This window comes from Sminthopsis crassicaudata, chromosome 4 (genome assembly GCF_048593235.1).
Source record: "Sminthopsis crassicaudata isolate SCR6 chromosome 4, ASM4859323v1, whole genome shotgun sequence".
Classification (NCBI taxonomy): domain Eukaryota; kingdom Metazoa; phylum Chordata; class Mammalia; order Dasyuromorphia; family Dasyuridae; genus Sminthopsis; species Sminthopsis crassicaudata.
The window spans coordinates 165,079,235-165,097,203 of record NC_133620.1 but is presented as its reverse complement, the minus strand read 5'-3'; the positions used below and the strand labels follow the sequence as shown (position 1 = coordinate 165,097,203).

Here is a 17,969-nt window from a genome sequence, read left to right as displayed (position 1 = left end):
AGTATCCGATGTTACTAAATGAGAGGCCTAGATAAGTTGTCCTGCAGCTATAAGAGTCTGTATTCGATGTTCATTTAACGCGCGCTGATTAGACTCTAATAGCTTCTTCATAACTAAAGCTTTGTTCAGGATATCCATAAGAGGTTGTAGTGAAAGGGAGACATGGGGTAAAGGAAGAAGCTTGGTACCCAGGTTGAATTTTTGATTACATCTGTATCAGGTGAGAAATAAAAATCGTTTCCTTGCCAATGCAAAAAAGAGACATTAGGCAAACAACCAGAGAAGGAGGCAGTAACAATATTTACAGAAATAAGATCAGTACGATTATTAGAAGCTATACATATGTGCTGAGAGGATACCTCATATATCATGGAGAAATTATTCACAAGATACAATGCTAAATCACACAAATTGGATGAATGTGAGAGAAGGCAGTGTTCTATCTGCCGAATCATCATCCCACAAACAATCCCTCTATCAGTTTCAGTACAGTCAGACAAAGTGTGGGTTACGTTATTCAAATCTATGCAGTTTCCATATATATGAGGTAAAGCAAAGTAATTATGTAAGACAAAAGGTATCACATGAAATTGACACATAACAGTCCATATCTTAACTTGATAATACACAATAGTTCCAGTACACCAAAGAGAAGTACACATAGCATTTTCAGGTCGTTGTTTTTTTTTTTTTCATGCTTCTGGTAAATTAAACATATGATCCCACATTTGAATATCTCCTTCTTGTAATAATCTCTGAGCATTTTCTTTTTGTATCAAGTTATACATATTTTGTAAAGAGCATTTGGTCCACTTAAATAGTTTACTAATATTTCCAGTAAAACCCAAACTAGTAATAATACTATAATTAAAAATCTATAGAAATTGGTCTTGATATTTTAAAGTATTTTGGTGGGGTAGGATCGTCGTGGGCAACTATTGAGCATTTACAGTCAAAGCCTGAGAAACAGCTTGTCCAGCACTGCGCAGTCTGCTGGCCAAGGTCTCAAGATCTATAGAATTAACTATACCCAAACCAGTTCCAGCACCACCAAATAGGGTATCATACCAGGTTCTTTTCTTTCTAACACAATTCATCAGAGGAGGAAAAGTTACATTATTGGTACAAGTTTTAGGAACTCTTATGATTGATGGAGGATGTTTTATAGGAGGGGGAGGTGTCAGTAATAGATATTTTATCTAATAGTGAGGCTCCAATACCGCTATCAAGATTTTACATGCACAGTTCATCAGTTCCTTTTTAGTGTTTGTCTCAGCTTGTTCTCTGCATTCAGTTGGGAAGTCCACACCCTTGGAGTCCACCAGTCCTTTAACTCTGGTATGCTGAGTCCACCCTCTTTCCTGTGTAGCACTGCTGTATCTGATGTCAAGAGGATCTGGAACAGTCCTTTCCGTTCTATTCATCCTCTGACAAACAGGACAGCCTCTGACTAGTTGCCTATTAGCACCACGTCACACAAGTCTCGGACACCCCAATGACTGCCCTGATGTAAATGTTTGGGTACATGTCTCATACCTGCTGTGGTCAGTATCTCTCTGCCATTAGGGAGGAACCAGTGCCCTTCTTTATCCTCCTGAGCGCCAAGGCTTTAGATTTCCTGCTTCTCTTCTGGGGTAAGGGAAAGTGGAGGCATTAGAGTCAGAAACGTCAGAATTAGCACCATCATCTCCTCCGTACTTACAGATTCCTCTTTTCCAGGCCACTTTGCCTCCTCATCTGCAAAGCAGTTTCTCCTTATCTCAAATGAATCTCCTCTTTGGTGCCCCTGCACCTGAATCACTGCAATGTTCTTAGGTAACATAAGATTTGTCAAAATTTCAATGACCAACGCCCTGTGTGCCAATCCCTTTCCTTTACTGTTTCCATTTTTTCCCTCAAGTAATTTATAGGATCTAATTTCTTTTTCCCTTCAATTATACAATGACCTAAATATTTTACCTCACATTTCACAAATTGCAATTTCTCTTGAGAAATTCTCAGACCCTGTGCTCTTAAATAAATAATTTAACAAACTGATAGTAACTTGGACAAGGTCACTCTTTTTTTTTCTGTCACAAGAAGATCATCTACATTTTGTAAGACTTTTAACAATAAGAAATTTATCCCAGAATGTTCACAGAATTCTTATATACCCAAATAGATGTTCCATAAATTGAATATTATATCAATCATTTTGCTTTTTTTTAAAATACCCAATACACAGAAAAATCCCAAACTACATATTGTCCATAACAAAAACATTCTTAAAAGGACAAAAGCAAAAACTATTATCCTTGGAGTCCCTCTAAATAATTGACATCAATATAGTTAATTAAAACTTCTATTTTCACATAAAAGAATCTGAAAAGTTCTTAAAAACATCAATTAAACTTTTTTTAATTACCCTTTCAGACTATATATCACATTTCTGATCATATTCTTTAAACACAAAAACCATTATGTATTTTAGAAACAAATGTTCACTCAATTAACATCTTGTATGAGTAACCAGACCCTTTAAATCAGTTTGCTTTCTTCAGCCAAAAACGGCTGCAGCTTTCCACTGCTGTTCTCCTTCTGCAAAAATACATCCCGTCTCACAGTCATCTCTCCGTGACTCCCATTTCCAATCACCTTATAATAACAGTGAGTTGCAAATATATATGAAAAAGAAAAAAGTTTTATTTAATCAGCAACAATCAAAATCATAGCATATCCTCCATTATACATTAGACATTACTCCATACTGCAGCTTAGCCAAAAAAAGCATTAAGGCTACTCTTAAGAAGTAAAAGGTAATTGATGGGGAAAATAAAATTAAAATTAATTGTCAGAGAAGAAGGAGGAGGAGGAGGAGGAGGAAGGAAGAAAGAGGAAGGAGGAAGGAGAAAAGAGGAAAAAGGAGGAATATGGAGGAAGGAAGAAGGAAGAAGGAAGGAAGAAGGAAGAAGAAGGAAGAACGAAGAGGAGGAAGAGAAGGAGGGGATGATGGAGAAAGAGGGAAAGAGGAGGAAAGGAGAAGGAGGGGAGGAGGAGGAGGAGAACTCATCACAGCAGTAGTAGCAGCAGCAACAATAGTAACAAGAATATTCTCCATCTTTGTAGGTCTACCCTTGGATATTTTTTTTTCTCCACATGAAATTCACAGACAAGAAGGGTATGTTTTGCACATTTGAAACCACAAATTAGGAAACATACTTTATTGTTCAGGAGTCAAAATGGAATACCATTTGTTATCTCAGACTACTATTATTTGCTTAAGGAATATTATTCAAATCATGAAAGGCTGTAAGATACCTGTAAAGGGCTGAAATGCTGAATGGGTGCACAGTAATCAGACAACCAAGCACTTAAGGTTAATTACCTAGTGAACAATGACTATTAGCATACGCTTGGAAAAATGGCTCTTCTCACTTTTCTGTGCTGGCTTGATCTTTTGTTGTATATAGATAATTGCAGGAGGGATTAGGGGGTGGAGTGAGATAAGCCACTTTGGAGGAGGACAAGGAGAAGAGAGATTGTGGAGAGCTTGTAGCAGTTTTGTCCATCCCCTTCACTTCTCCCCCTAAAAACCCAGGACTTTTGCTTATCCTGTCTAGCTGATTCTGAGGCCTCCAGGAAGCTAGCCCAGAACTTACAGATACCTACATTATTTACCAGTTCCACAATAAATTAGAGTATATTCAATTCAATCCAGTGAATATGTATAAAGTGCTGCTATGTACACAACACTATGCTAGGCATTGTGGATTCAAAACCAAAGGAAATAGTTTCTATTTTAAGCTAGTTTGGAGGCGGGGGTGGGAAGAAGAACTCAACAATCTATATTTGAAAACCTACAGTAATAAGGTCCCAGCTTAGTTTTTCTCCTTACAATAAGAATCATACTTAAAATATTACAGAGTATTTGAAGCCAGACCATATTATTCCAAATTCCATGTCAATAAAACTTATATGTAGCCTTAATATAATAATGTCCATTCATTTCCTGAATGTTTTAATGTCAATTGCCTCTGAGTTCCTAGACTAGGTATACAGAGGGGTGCCTGGGTAGATTGAGAAATATGAAGATAAAAGGTAATATATTTTATATGCTATTGTAATTATTTTTTAATTTCTTCCTTGATTTTCTAAAATAATATATTCGACTCATTAGGCCTAAACAAGAGAATATAAAACAGACATCTTCAAATTGTCTATTCAATTTTGCTGGCATAGATGGTCAGTCTGGATATTAAGAGCTGGAGATAATTTAATCCCCCAAAATCAATTCTGCCTAAATTTTATTAACAGTAAGAATTATGTAGACCTAGAACACAACTTCCTTCATAACATAAAACTTTTCTATCTCACCCATTCATCATTTCTTTTCCATTCTTACTGTTAACACTTGGTACAAGCTTTTGTCAATCCTCAAGTACGTTATTTAAATGGCTTTCTTACTTCTATCCCTGACTTAATCCTCTTGTCTTGCAGTGTCCAATCCATTGTATACCTAGCTGTCAAAGCAATCTTCTTAAAGCATAGATATTATCACATCAATCACAGGCTTACAAAATAATGCTTCCATTGCCTTAAGAATAAAGGCCCAAATTCCTTAATGGATTCTTCCTGATGTAACCCAAACCCAATTTCCCCATATCGTCTCATTTTCTTGGAATTTATATTCAGCATTCCCCAAACATACCTTGTGATTTCCAACCATCTGTATTAACAGATTTTCTTCATCTGACATATCATTACTTCCTTCAATTTTTATTAAAATCTCAACCATCCTGAAGAACTTAATCAGGTGCCATCCCCTGCATAACATTTTTCTGATACTGAAGCAGGTTGTGGTCCCTTTAAGAAACTGTATTTCCTATTGATCTGTGATCCCTTTCAGATTCTCAGTCCCTTCTCCCTAGATAAGTTATCTTTCCAGGTTGCCAGAGCCTTTGATTCAAGTAGAAATCCTGGTCCAAAAGCACCCCTCTGAAGTGTTGTTAATTCCAATGGGAGATCCAGGCTGTTCCTGCTCCCACTGGGTCTGACCTGCTGGGGCTGTCCCAGCCCCACCTCAAGACACCCAATATAATAGTTTCTACCAAGGAAGGTCTTTTGCAGATGGACCTTGGTGGCTCACTCAGCTGCCAGGATTTTCTGTCCACTGAGAACTATAATCTCAGTGCAAAACTCCATTTTCCATACATCTGTCACTATAGAAGTCAGTCTTGTGGTAAACTGATTTCTATTTAACAATAAACTTTCAGGGGCAGCTAGGTGGTGCAGTGGATAAAGTACCAGCCTTGAATTCAAGAGGACCTGAGTTCAAATGTGGTCTCAGACACTTAACACTTCCTAGCTGTGTGACCCTAAAGTCACTTAACCCCAGCCTCAGAAAAGGAAAAAAACAAACAAAAAAAATAAACAATAAACTTTCATTTTGCAACTAATAATTCGGGAATTCAAGAATTCTTTCACTCCTAAAACCTGTGGCAGATTTAAAGGGGATTCTTAATAACTTTCTCATTGCCACTAACCTCTAGACCACCAGGAATCTAGACAACTCAAACAAAATCAATACCACTTCACCTTCAGCTTGAAATTATTCTCTCTTTTACTTACCTCTCATATCATCTACTATACCTTATCTTATTCCCCCTACTTCGTGGAGTTTTTTAGGAGTACAGAAATGTTCATTTTTGTATCCCTCCTAATACTCTGCTACTATTTAGCACACTACTTAACACAATGCTTTAAACAGAATGTATGTGCAATAAATATTTCTTGAATTTAAAATATCTGGTTAGTGTATTTCAGTGGATGGATTTTAGTGAAGAGAATCTGCTATTTGACTCTTTCAGAGGGTACAATCAAAGTTTCATGCACTAGGAGTTTAAGTTTCTGAATGATGAACTGATGCTAAGTGAAATGAGCAGGACCAGGAGATCATTGTACATGGCAACAAGAAGATTACATAATGATCAATTCTATTGCACATGGCTTTTTTCAACAATGAAATGATTCAGGCCAGTTCCAATAGAACTCTGATGGAGAGAGACATCTACACACAGAGAGATTGCTATGGGAACTGAGGGTAGATCACAGCATAGCATTTTCACTCTTTTTGTTGTGGTTTCCTTGAATTTTATTTTCTTTCTCATTTTTTTTTTACTTTTTGATCTGATTTTTCTTATTCAGCAAGATAATTGTATAAATATGTATGCCTATGTTGTATTTAGCATATATTTTTTACCATGTTTAACATATATTGGATTAAATTCCATCTAGGGAAGGAGGTGCGGAGAATGGGGAGAAAATGGGAACACAAAGTTTTTTAAGGGTCAATGCAACTTGGAGTGACTAAGCCCCTTGTAAGTTAGTAAGCATTTATTAAGTGTCTACTATGTGTCAGACATGGTGCTCAGTGCTATAGGGACACAGAAAGGCAAAATCTGTATTCAAGTTTATGTTCTAATGGTGAAGACAATACAAATAACTAAGAATATAAACAAATATGACGAACATACAAGACAATAAGTAATATATATATACATATACATCTATCTATGCAAATGTGCATGTGTGTGTGCAGTGTAAATTGAAGATAATATCTGAGGGAAAGCACTAGGTAAAAAGAGAGAATCAGGAAAGGTCTCTTGTAGAAGCTGGGATTTTAACTTAGTCCTGAAAGAAATAAGAGAAGCCAGAAGCCAGAGAAGAAAGAATTCCAGGCATGAATGATAGCCAGTGAAAAGAATAAGAAGATGCAGTAATGGGATTCAAGAAATAGAAAGTTTCACAGGATTGTAGAGTACAAAGAGGGAAGTAAAGTATAAGAAAACTGGAAAAGTAGAAAGGACTCATGTTTTGCATGCTTTTAAGGCCAAATAAAAGATTTTCTATTTTACCTAGAAATGATTGAGAGCCATTGAGATTAACTGAGAAAGGGGTGACATGGTCAAATCTGCAAATTAGAAAAATCATTTTGAAAACTTAGTAAAGGTCGGGCAACTAGGTAGCTCAGTAGATAGAGCACCAGCCATGAAGTCAGGAGGATTTGAATTCAAATCTGGTCTCTTAACACTTCCTAGCTGTGTGATCCTGGACAAGTCACTTAACCCCAACTGCCTCAGCCAAAGGAAAAAGAAAAGTTAGTGAAGACTTTGGAAAAGCTGCCCAAATAGAGATTGATTGTAATACTTTAGGTATGAGATGATGAGGGTTTGCACCAGCATACAAGCTGTGTGAATGGAGAAAGGGGAATACACACACATGTGTGTGTGTGTATGACAAAGATCATTATATGAGAGTTATATATCCCAAATGAGATAATATATGTTAAATGCCTTATAAATTTTAAAGTACTATATAAATATTGACTATTACCAATATTATTATCCTATTACATTGTAGAATTTGGACATTAACAAGGCAGTGATATTGGTCATGTTCCTTATGGAAGATATCACATTGGTTATATGCCATGGTAGATGGAACGCTGCTGGACCTCAGAAAGACTTGAATTCAAATCCAGGCTCAGACACTGTCTAACTGTGTGATCCTGAGCAGGTCACTTAATTTCTGTCTTCTCTTAAGAACCCAACATGTCATTAGCAAACAACTCTAATAATGAGGTATGAGATTTCTAACAGGCCAGTCTTTTGATGCTCTTCAAATTACATGCAAAAAGTCAAATCTGCACATTGGAGGATGTGTAAAGAAAAGTAATGAAAATGATGGCTTTTATAATACTTTACAATTGCAAAGGATTTTGATTCTATGATTTCATGTGAGTCTCAAAAATCTGGGATGTTATTACCATTGTCTAGAAAAGGCAACAAGATTCAGAAAAGTTATCCAGAACTAGTAAATGGCAGAGATGGAACTCAAACCAAATCTTTTTTAAACATAGATTTTTATTTTCAAAATACATACAACATTCACCCTTGTAAATGTTCCAAATTTTTCTCCTTACCTTACCTCATGCCTTCCCCTAAATAGCAAGTAATCTAATATATGTGAAGCATCTCTAATTCTACTAGACATATTTCCACATTTATCATGTTGCACAAGAAAAATCAGATCAAAAAAGAAAAAACAAACAGAAAAAAAGCAAGCAAACAATAAAAATGGTGAAAATACTATGTTGTGTTCCACATTTAGTCCCCACAATCCTCTCTCTTGTAGATGGCTCTCTCCATCACAAGTCTATTGAAATTGTCCTGAATCATCTCATTGTTAAAAAGAGCCATGTTCATCAAAATTGATCATCACATAATTTTGTTGTTGCTGTGTACAATGTTCTCTTGGTTCTACTTACTTCACTTAACATCACTTCATGTAGGTTACTCTCGGCTTTTCTGAAATCATCATGCTGATTATTTCTTATAGAACAATAATATTCCATAATATTCATATACCATAACTTGTTCATCCATTCCCCAATTGATGGGCATCCACTCAAGTTTCCAGTTGCTTACCATCAAAAAGGACTGCTACAAAAAACCAAGTCCTCTAACTTTGTGCCCAGGGTTACTTCCATTATGCCACTAATACTATAATTAGATCACAAGTACAATGGTCATTCTTCACAGAGCCTAAGAAAATAGATAATAGAAGCCTACATATATACATATGTATCTGTATCATATATACATATATGATACAGAAAAATTATTGTTGATGAAGAAAAAATATGGGTTTCCTTCCCTTCTGAATAGTCAAAAAATATTTGACTATATACATCTAGACTGGTTCATGTAAGAGAAAAAGAAAAAAAGAACCAGAAACATACAGAGAAGGAAAAATAGAGATCATGGGTAGAATATATAGGCCATGTTGTAGAACCAGTGAGAGCATGAAAAATGGCATAGGATGCTTGTGATTTGAGGCTTTATTGAAGAGTGGGCTTTGGATTCAGGAAAACTAAGATTCAGGTCTTGCCTCTGATTATATTTATTTTATAGCCATGGGCAAATGGCTTTTAGCTTTTCAATTTCCTCAGCAACTCTCAAAGATTGTAAATTTACAAAGGAGTCGTTTGTATGAGTAAAGGAAATTTTCACAAAAGGAATTTACCACACTGATGAAATAATAGGTCTGGACTTCTACCCCTCAAAATCAAAATTTATAATGTTGTGTTGTAATGGGCTTTGATCATTCGGTTCTCCAAAATGTTTGTTTTTAAGGCCACACTTGAGATAAAAAATTTAAACCATTTTTTAAAGTTTTCAACAGATTACAAATAAATGATATCATCCTTCAGAAACTTTTTGTTTTGAAGAAAAGAGCCTGGAGAGAACACCGCTAATGAGCCTCTTAATCAGATGTGTTGATTGCATGTTTAACAATGCCCACTGCACTTTATTTACAAGTTGACACTTGGAAGCTACAGTACCACATCAGTAACTTCAATCTCCTATTCTAGAAGGCTATGTGTACAAAACAACTCCCTCAGTTGAATCTAATTTGCCAAACCTGAGTTGAAATGCAGACCAAAGGGCATCATTAACACAGCTTTTTTTTCCCCCTTCCCATTTTGTTATGAGAATTTCATACCGTCCCAATTAGGGCAACAGGTGTTTTGTTGGAGTTTAAGAAATAAGGAGTTCTGATATTTGTTTTCCTTTAATTAAAAAAAAATGGAAACAGCTGTGCTTAGGGACTTTGAAGAGTTTGTAAAGAGAAGGCAAATTGTTAACTTAGAAGGGAAAATCTTAGTTGATATAATTGAGACAAAGAAATGTCCTGTCCTGTTTGATAGGGCTGCAAATCTCAAGGAAAACAATTTAGTATTCTAAGCAGGCATTTCAAGTAAGAACAGGTTTAACCTTAAATTACATATAAATTTGATGGGGGTTGAGGTCCCTTTAAGATTCCTTTCTAATTGCCCAACCCATGGCTGGGAAGGCTCCTGCTCATTTCTTTTATACCTAGAAGATGATGGGCGGTACCCCTAAATATTTGGTGGGCTTTTCAATTAGCTCAGATCATTTGAGGGCTGGGGGAAGCTGAGCAGATAGTGGGGCTGGGCCCGGATATTCTAAGGGTGCCTTTGACCAGGATTTGTGAATCAAGGTCAGCCATGGGTTGGGCAATTAGAAAGGAATCTTAAAGGGACCTCAACCCCCATCAAAATAAATTATAGACATAAACCTTGGAAGTCATGCAATATCAACCCCCTTCATTTTATAGATAGTGAAATTGAAATTTAGAGAGGACAAGTGTCTAGCCAAAGGTCATAGGGAGAAAAGTAAACGACCCAGAATTTAAATCCATATTTTCTGACTCTAAATCTGGTGCTCTTGTTATAAAATCTCCTAGCCTGTGAGAAGAAAATGATACATGACATTCAAAATATGTTTAATGTACCACTGGATTTCATCAAATCATACTCTGATTAATGCTGCTACCTAAGTTTAGCAAAAATATAATAAGAATTGTTTGTTTGTTTATTTTTTTAATTGATGCACTTTCCTTACTTTCCCTCAAGTTCCACTCTTAGGAATTTGCCTGTGCACTTCTCCTTGGCAATATGATAAAAACTATTGTTACTATATACTTGTTTGGAGGGGATGGGGGGTGAAACATACAATTTTCCTTTTCCCCACCCCAACTAGGATTAGCCATTGCTTATCATAGTATCTGTCTCATGGTAGGTACTTAATAAACTTTCAGGGACTTGAGTTGATTTTAGCCAAATCATAAAAAAGTGTTGAAGTAGCAAATAAGGTACTATAGGTAATTTTGATGAATTTGCTTACATTAAAAAGTATCTTTCATAACTTCATACTCCAAAGACTCTACATGGTTAAGCTGAATCTAGTATTTTAAAGAAAGAATGTAAACTTTGGGAAGTCTGCCAAGCTAGAAAGACTTCATACAGGAACTCATCATAAGATATGAACACTATCTAATAAAACAAAGGAAAGCTATAATGTCTATCAGTGGAGGGAATACTCTCACTGAAAAAACCAACTATCTTTGAAATATTTAAGTCAAGAAAGCTATGGTGTCCTGGGCAAGCCTGAAAATTATAGTTCACATTAATTATGTAATGCATTTATGTTTAACTTAATTCATTATTAAAATATGTTGAAAATCTAAAATAAAATGTCACTGAGATGATATTCTAGAATATAGAAGAGTGAAATTTATTGCTATTTTACACTTTGATAAGATTGTGAATATGTATATGTTTACAAGCAATTCAGGCCTTCTCATCTATCTAAGTTGTAATAAATTAATCAAATCTTCAATAAATCCTCCATAGCTAATCATCTTAATGAAATGAAAGCCTTTCTCTGAGTCTTGAATATTTTGGGGGTACCAGTGCAACATTCAAGCTTTTAATATGTTATCCCTCATTCCTGGAACATGAATAGTTTACTTTCTTTTTATCATACATATTCTAAATGTTTTTAGAGTACTTTTTATATACAAGTCATTATTCCTTGTTCTGATTGCACTGAGTCAGAGGATATTACAAGGACTGCTGAATGAACTCCATAGTCATTAACACAATTATCCTACCATTCTAGCAGGAATCAAGTAGATGAAAAATGACATGCAATTGAATGGACACTCTATTGAGACACTCAACAGCTTCATATATCTGGGGAAAGAGAATTTGAAGCTCATTGGCACAGTACATAGAGCACCAGGCCTGGAGTCAGTAAGACTCATCTTCCTGAGCTCAAATCTAGTCTCAAACTCTTATATGTGATCCTGGGCAAGTCAGTTAAGCTTATTTGCCTACATGTTCTCATTTGTAAAATGAATTGAAGAAAGAAATCGCAATCCTGTCCAGTATCTTTAACTAAGTGGCAGGGATTAAAATAAACCTACATCAATCATGAGTATTTCTATATATTACCAAGAAAGCCCAGCAGCAGGAGAGAAATTCCAGTTAAAATAATTATTGAAAATATAAAATATTTGAGAATCTACCTACCAAGACAAACCCAGGAACTATATAAACACAATTATAAGACACTTTTCACCCAAATAAAGTCAGATCTAAGCAGTTGGAAAAATATCAATTACTCCCAGGTAGTCTGAGTTAATATTATAAAATTTTATTTATTAAATACTATACCAATCAAACTACCAAAAATTATTTATAGAGCTAGAAAAAATAATACCAATATTTATCTGGAATAACAAAAGGCAAAAGATATCAAGGGAATTAATTTTTAAAATGCAAAAGAAAAAAACTTAGCCAAATCAGATCTAAAATTATGTTATAAAGCAGTAATTATCAAAATTATTTGGCACTAAGAAATATAGTAGAGGATCAATGGAATAGCTTAGGTACATAAGATAGTACTAAATTATAATAATCTACTATTTGATCAACCCACAGACTCCAACTTCTGAGATAAAAACTTACTATTTCAGGAAAACCTTCTGGGAAAATTTGAAAATCATATGGTATAAACTAGTCATGGACCAACATTCACACTATATATGAAGATAAGGTCAAAATGGCTACATGATTTAGACATAAAGGGTAATACTATAACCAAATTAGGAGAGCAAGTTTAATTGTGAGATCTATGGAGAAGGGGAGAATTTATGACAAGAGATAGAGAAAATTATGAAATGCAAAATGGATAATTTTGATTACATAAAATTTAAAAGCTTTTGTACAAAGTCAATGCAATTAAGTTTAGGAAGAAATAAGAAAGCTGGGAAACACTTTTTACAAGTTTTTTTAAGTGGTATAATTTCTAAAATATATAAAGAATGATGTCAAATTTATAAGAATACAAGTCATTCCCCAATTGATAAATTGCCAAAGGATATGAATGGGTAGTTTTCTGATGCTACAAGTGAAATGAGCAGAACCAAAAGAACACTGTACACAGCAACAGCAATACATTTCAATTGTCAAATCTGAGAGACTTAGCTCTTCTTAGAAATACAGTGATCCAAGACAATTCTAAAAGATTCATGATGGAAAATGTTATCCACATCCTGAGAAAGAACTTTGGAGTCTCAATACAAATCAGAGCATACCATTTTCACTTTTTAAATTTTTTATGGAGTTTCCCTTTGTCCTATTCTTCTTTCAAAACATGACTAATATGAAAATGTTTACTTGACTGCACATGTATAACCTATATCAGATTGCTTTCTGTCTTGGGGAAGGAGAAAACTTGATAAACAAATGGAATTTATAAATAAATGGAATAAAAATGGAATTCAAAATTTCATAAAAGGGAGTGTTGAAAACTATCTTTACATGTGATTAGAAAAAATAAAATATTGAGAAAAAATAAGTGCATATTAAATGTTTGCTAAATTACTGACAGACTATTTAACCTCTCTGAACCTCATATAATTTTCTAGGACTATAAATTAGAAATAATTTGCAATTTATATTACCATTCCTACAAAATTACAAGTCCTGGATAAATTGACATTCAGCATCTACCACAATCTATCATGGACTTGCTTTTATAATCTTACATACTTAAATTAATTCCTCTCCAATCCAAGTAAATGATTTTACTCGCCACCTCCAGAACATATCTTATGTTTTCTATGTCATATAGAACTGAATCTGGAGTCAGAATACTTGAGTTCAAATCTGGCCTTGAACCCTTATTATTTCTTTGATTCTAGGCTTATATTCTATCTTAACCTTACTTACTATAATTACTATCTTACCACTTACTATCTTAACTCTAACTTTTATTTGCCTCAGTTTTCTCATTTGTAAAATGGAGATATCTCTAAGAGTTCTTAGGAGGACAAAATAATATTTGTAAAATATTTTCTTGATACTTATTATTATATTGCTCCTTATATAAATAATGCTAGTTGACATGTTGTTTCAGCTTCTCTGAAAGTGGCTCCTCTTTTAATTTTTCCAATTTCTATCTATCCATTTTTCAAAATCCCCACCAATTTATGAAGTCTTTTCAGCCCAACCCAATCCACAAGGATAACCTCCACCTGTGAAATTCCAGAGCAATGTAGTTTGTACCATTTATATGGCAAATATTTCTAGGTCCCAGTAAACAGTCACCAAATTGCAAGTACACAGATTTAGATTTCAATCCTGTGTCTGTACCCCTCTTCAGTTCATTGTTGTGAACAAAGGAGTAATATGCTTCAGGAAACTAAAAGGATCAATGTTTACCTTAAAGACTTTTACTGAGTAACTGCTGCCACTTGTAAATTCTTAAAACTCAACTTCTCATGGTATGTTTAGTCTGACAATAGTATTTCTGCAACTATTAACTAGTTTTCTTATTTAAATTTTTGCATGTTATATGGCTATGATTTCAGTAAATCTCCAAAACACACCATGGCCAAATAATGTACATCTATTTTAGCAGGAAGCTGATATAAAAACAGCTGTAGTCAGTTTCAGAAATCAATCACTAAACATTTATTAAGTTTATAATATGCACCAAGAACTATTCTATGGGGCTACTGAAAGACAAAAATAAATCAGTCCTTGTTCTCAAGGAGATTACATTTGACCAGAGCATAGAGTATAATATATACAGAGTAAATATTAGTTAGTTTGGAGAAGTAGGATATTGGCATTCGGGGGATGAGATAAGGCTTCATGTCAAAAACAGTGAGTCTTGAAGGAAATAAGGAATTGAGATTTCAGCAAAAATGAAAAGCATTCTAGGAATACGGGCAACTAGTATAGAAGCACAGGTATAGAGATGAAATGTCATGTGTAAGGAATAGAAGAAAATTAATTTAGCTAGATCCTAGCAACCAGATCATAGACTTTGGAAAGAGAAGTGGTTTATAATTAGGCTAGAAATTAGGTTGGATTAGGTTGTGAAAGGCTTTAAAGCCAAAAAGAGGATTTTATCTTTTATACTAGAGATTATAGAGAGCCATTGGTGTTTTCTGAATAGAAAAGTGTCATAGTCAGAGTTGTATTTTAGATACTTTCACAGCTATTCCAAGGAAGGATTGTAATGGGGGAAAAAAAGACTTTAACCAGGAGGATCAATTATGAGATTGTTACAATAGCTTTAATTGATAAGTGACGAAGAACTGAACTAAAATGGTGGCTGTGAGTAACAAAAAAATGGACTGATGTGGGAGATTTTGAAATAATAGTAATGGCAAAATTTGGAAACTTGATTGGTTCTGTAGAGTGAAAGGAAGCGAGGAGTTTGGACATAATATAAATCTGGGAAACTAAAAGGGTGGAGAACCTTTGACAGAAATATAAGAGGATGGATTTTAGAGGAATAATCCCATATAGAACATTATTATATATAAGATGTGTATGAAACATCCAGGATGAAATATTTAATAGGAAGTTGATGATGGAGGCTTGGAGTTCAGAGATAACACATGAGCTTATTATATAGATATGTTGAAATAAATGTGTGTATGTGTATGTATGTGTACCTATTTGTGTTTAATAATACTCTCTGGGCAGTGGGAGGGAAATAAAAAAAGGGGAAAATAGACATTTACATGATAATTATATATTTAAAAGGAATAACAAATTGTACATGTTACAGTTCTTTATGCAATCATTTTTATTATTCTATATTATAGAAATGCTTTTTTTATTCCATGAATTAAAAATAAAATAACAATTACCATAAAACATTATAATTAAGTCCAGGGGAGCCCATAATGGTCATCAAGTGAGAGGATGTACAGAAAGAAAAACCAAATCCAAGTTAAACATATTTCTAAGTATCTAGCCCTAAAAATAATTGGCACCTAGAAGAGTTCTTTTTGAAAACTTTACCCAAAAAAATCATCTTTAGGGCCCTCTGAAACCAGGGATAGAAAAATGCATAAACCATTGGATTCAAGGTAGAATTTAAATAACCAAACCAAATTAGTACATCATTTAAAAATGGTGGGATGGTATAATCCATAAAAGGATCAATGACTGTGCAGAGAAAGAATGGACACCAACAAATGAGAAAAACTCCTATCACAATCCCTAAAGTTTTTGCTGCTTTCTTTTCTTTGCTTCGTGAAATTTTCTGTTTCTCTTCAAATCCATTTTGGATCTTCTGGTTTGAATTCTTTATTGATCTGGCTTGCCCATTGGCAATGACATATATTTTCCCATAGACACATAGCATAATAAATCCTGGAATATAGAAAGAAGTCATAAAGGCCAGGATGCCAGATATTCTGCTGAAAAACACAAAGCAACCTCCCTTGCAGTGAATATGTTTATAATACAAGTCTTCAGCTCCTTTTAAGTTTAATTCCAGAAAGATCATCCCAAAGGCAAAAATGGCAGGGATAGCCCAGCTTATTGTAATCATCACAAGTACAACCAAGACACTGATCTTGGCTTTATATCTTAGAGGATCACACACAGCATAGTAGCGGTCGATAGAAATGAAAGACAGGTGGAAAATTGATGCTGAGCTTAGCATAATATCTGTGCTTGTATGAAGTTTGCAAAAGACCTCTCCAAAGTACCAGCACTTTTCGACTGATCTTACCATGCTGTAAGGCATAACCAAGCATCCCAAAAGAAAATCAACAGTGGCCATGGAATTGATTAGCATATTGGTTGGAGTATGAAGTTGCTTGAAATGTGAAATGGAGATAATAACCATAAGATTTCCAGCCAATGTAGTGAGAATCAGGAGTATCATTACACAGTACATGGGAATGCGGATGATATTTGTCCAACTGTTCTTTATACAGGAACCATTTATGGCTTCATAACAAAATGACATTTTGCCAAGGAAGGCCTTTGAGACAAGTTTTTTCCACTTTAGTGCATGAGACACTACTTGAGAAATAATAGTCCTATGTCCAAAATCAGAAGAGAATTGTTTCACCTTTCCAATTAAACATATTCATCCAAGAAACCTGAAAGAAGAAAAATCTAAATCATGAATGTGCCTGGTTACCTTCACTGCTGGAAAAAAAAGGAGCCACAAAATAAAGATGAAGTTTAATCCACTATGGAAGGAGTTTTACCTCATAAAACAAAATTGCTAGAAATGGTTTGCAACTGAAAAAATTTAAAGGAAAAAACTAAAAAATATTTTAAATGTTCTTTTAGCATAAATGTTATATCGTCACCTCAATGGATTCACTGTAACACTTTTATATACCCAATTCTTCTTTTAGATACATTCTTTTTCTATAATTTGGACTTATTACACCTTAAGTTCAAGGTTCCAAACTAGAATAGATAACATCTTCAATAATGTATTATTATGGCATAGCTCTTTTGGACATGCATCTATTCAGAGGCAGGTTGGATGACTGATCTTGGAATTGAGAAGAATTCCTGCTTTACTTCTTTCACATGCTAACCCTGTGATCATGAGCAACTCACTTAACTTTTTTAGTTAAGTGAACTTTAAAGAACTTTCCAAGATTATAAATTTTTAAATTTATTTCTAATCTGCATTCATGGAAAGATTTTTCACAAAAAAAAAGTTCCAATAAAAATGTAATAATAATAAACTCTTAGATAACAAGAATCTCAAAGATATATTCTTTGTTCTGTTAGCCACAAATATGACATATTGATGATAGATTTCTAAGATGCCAGGAAAGAATGGAAAGTTCTAAATTTCTGAGATACTGCTCATGGACAAAAGTGGGTCAAAGTACTTAAAAGTGTCACAACATCCAATATACCATGAACTGGCCATCTTTTAAACCCATTCTTTGCCTTTTGCCTTAGGCATACTAAGGAAATGCTTTCAATTTAGTTTGTTGGTAAATTAGTATTTCAGGGGATCATAGTTCCAATTTAATGATGGAAATTAAATTGAAAATAGGATTTACTTTGTAGGAATTCACTTTGCTGACAACTTGACTAGAACATTTACTTTATGTATCAGTGATATATTTTGGGGAGGAGCAAACAGCCTTTTGAAAAATTACTCCACTAATTGGAGAAATACAAAATACCTTCCTTTCTCACAATTTACTATATCTCTTTAATCTTACTGGTATAGCTACTCCCTCTAAACAGTATAGATTGCAACCTATCT

General features: G+C 34.3%; 1 protein-coding gene across 1 annotated transcript; it reads right to left on the bottom strand.

Moving 5' to 3' along the window:
• Window positions 1–15,500: 15,500 nt before the first annotated feature.
• On the bottom strand, window positions 15,501–16,819 carry TAAR1 (trace amine associated receptor 1). Its single transcript, XM_074309810.1, has one exon. The coding sequence runs from the start codon at window positions 16,689–16,691 to the stop codon at window positions 15,675–15,677; it is 1,017 nt and encodes a 338-aa protein (XP_074165911.1). The 5' UTR covers window positions 16,692–16,819; the 3' UTR covers window positions 15,501–15,674.
• Window positions 16,820–17,969: the final 1,150 nt, after the last annotated feature.

What these genes read in the sequence shown, in the direction of transcription:
- TAAR1 (XM_074309810.1), bottom strand. Translation starts at nt 16,691, where the DNA reads ATGTCATTTTGTTATGAAGCCATAAATGGTTCCTGTATAAAGAACAGT.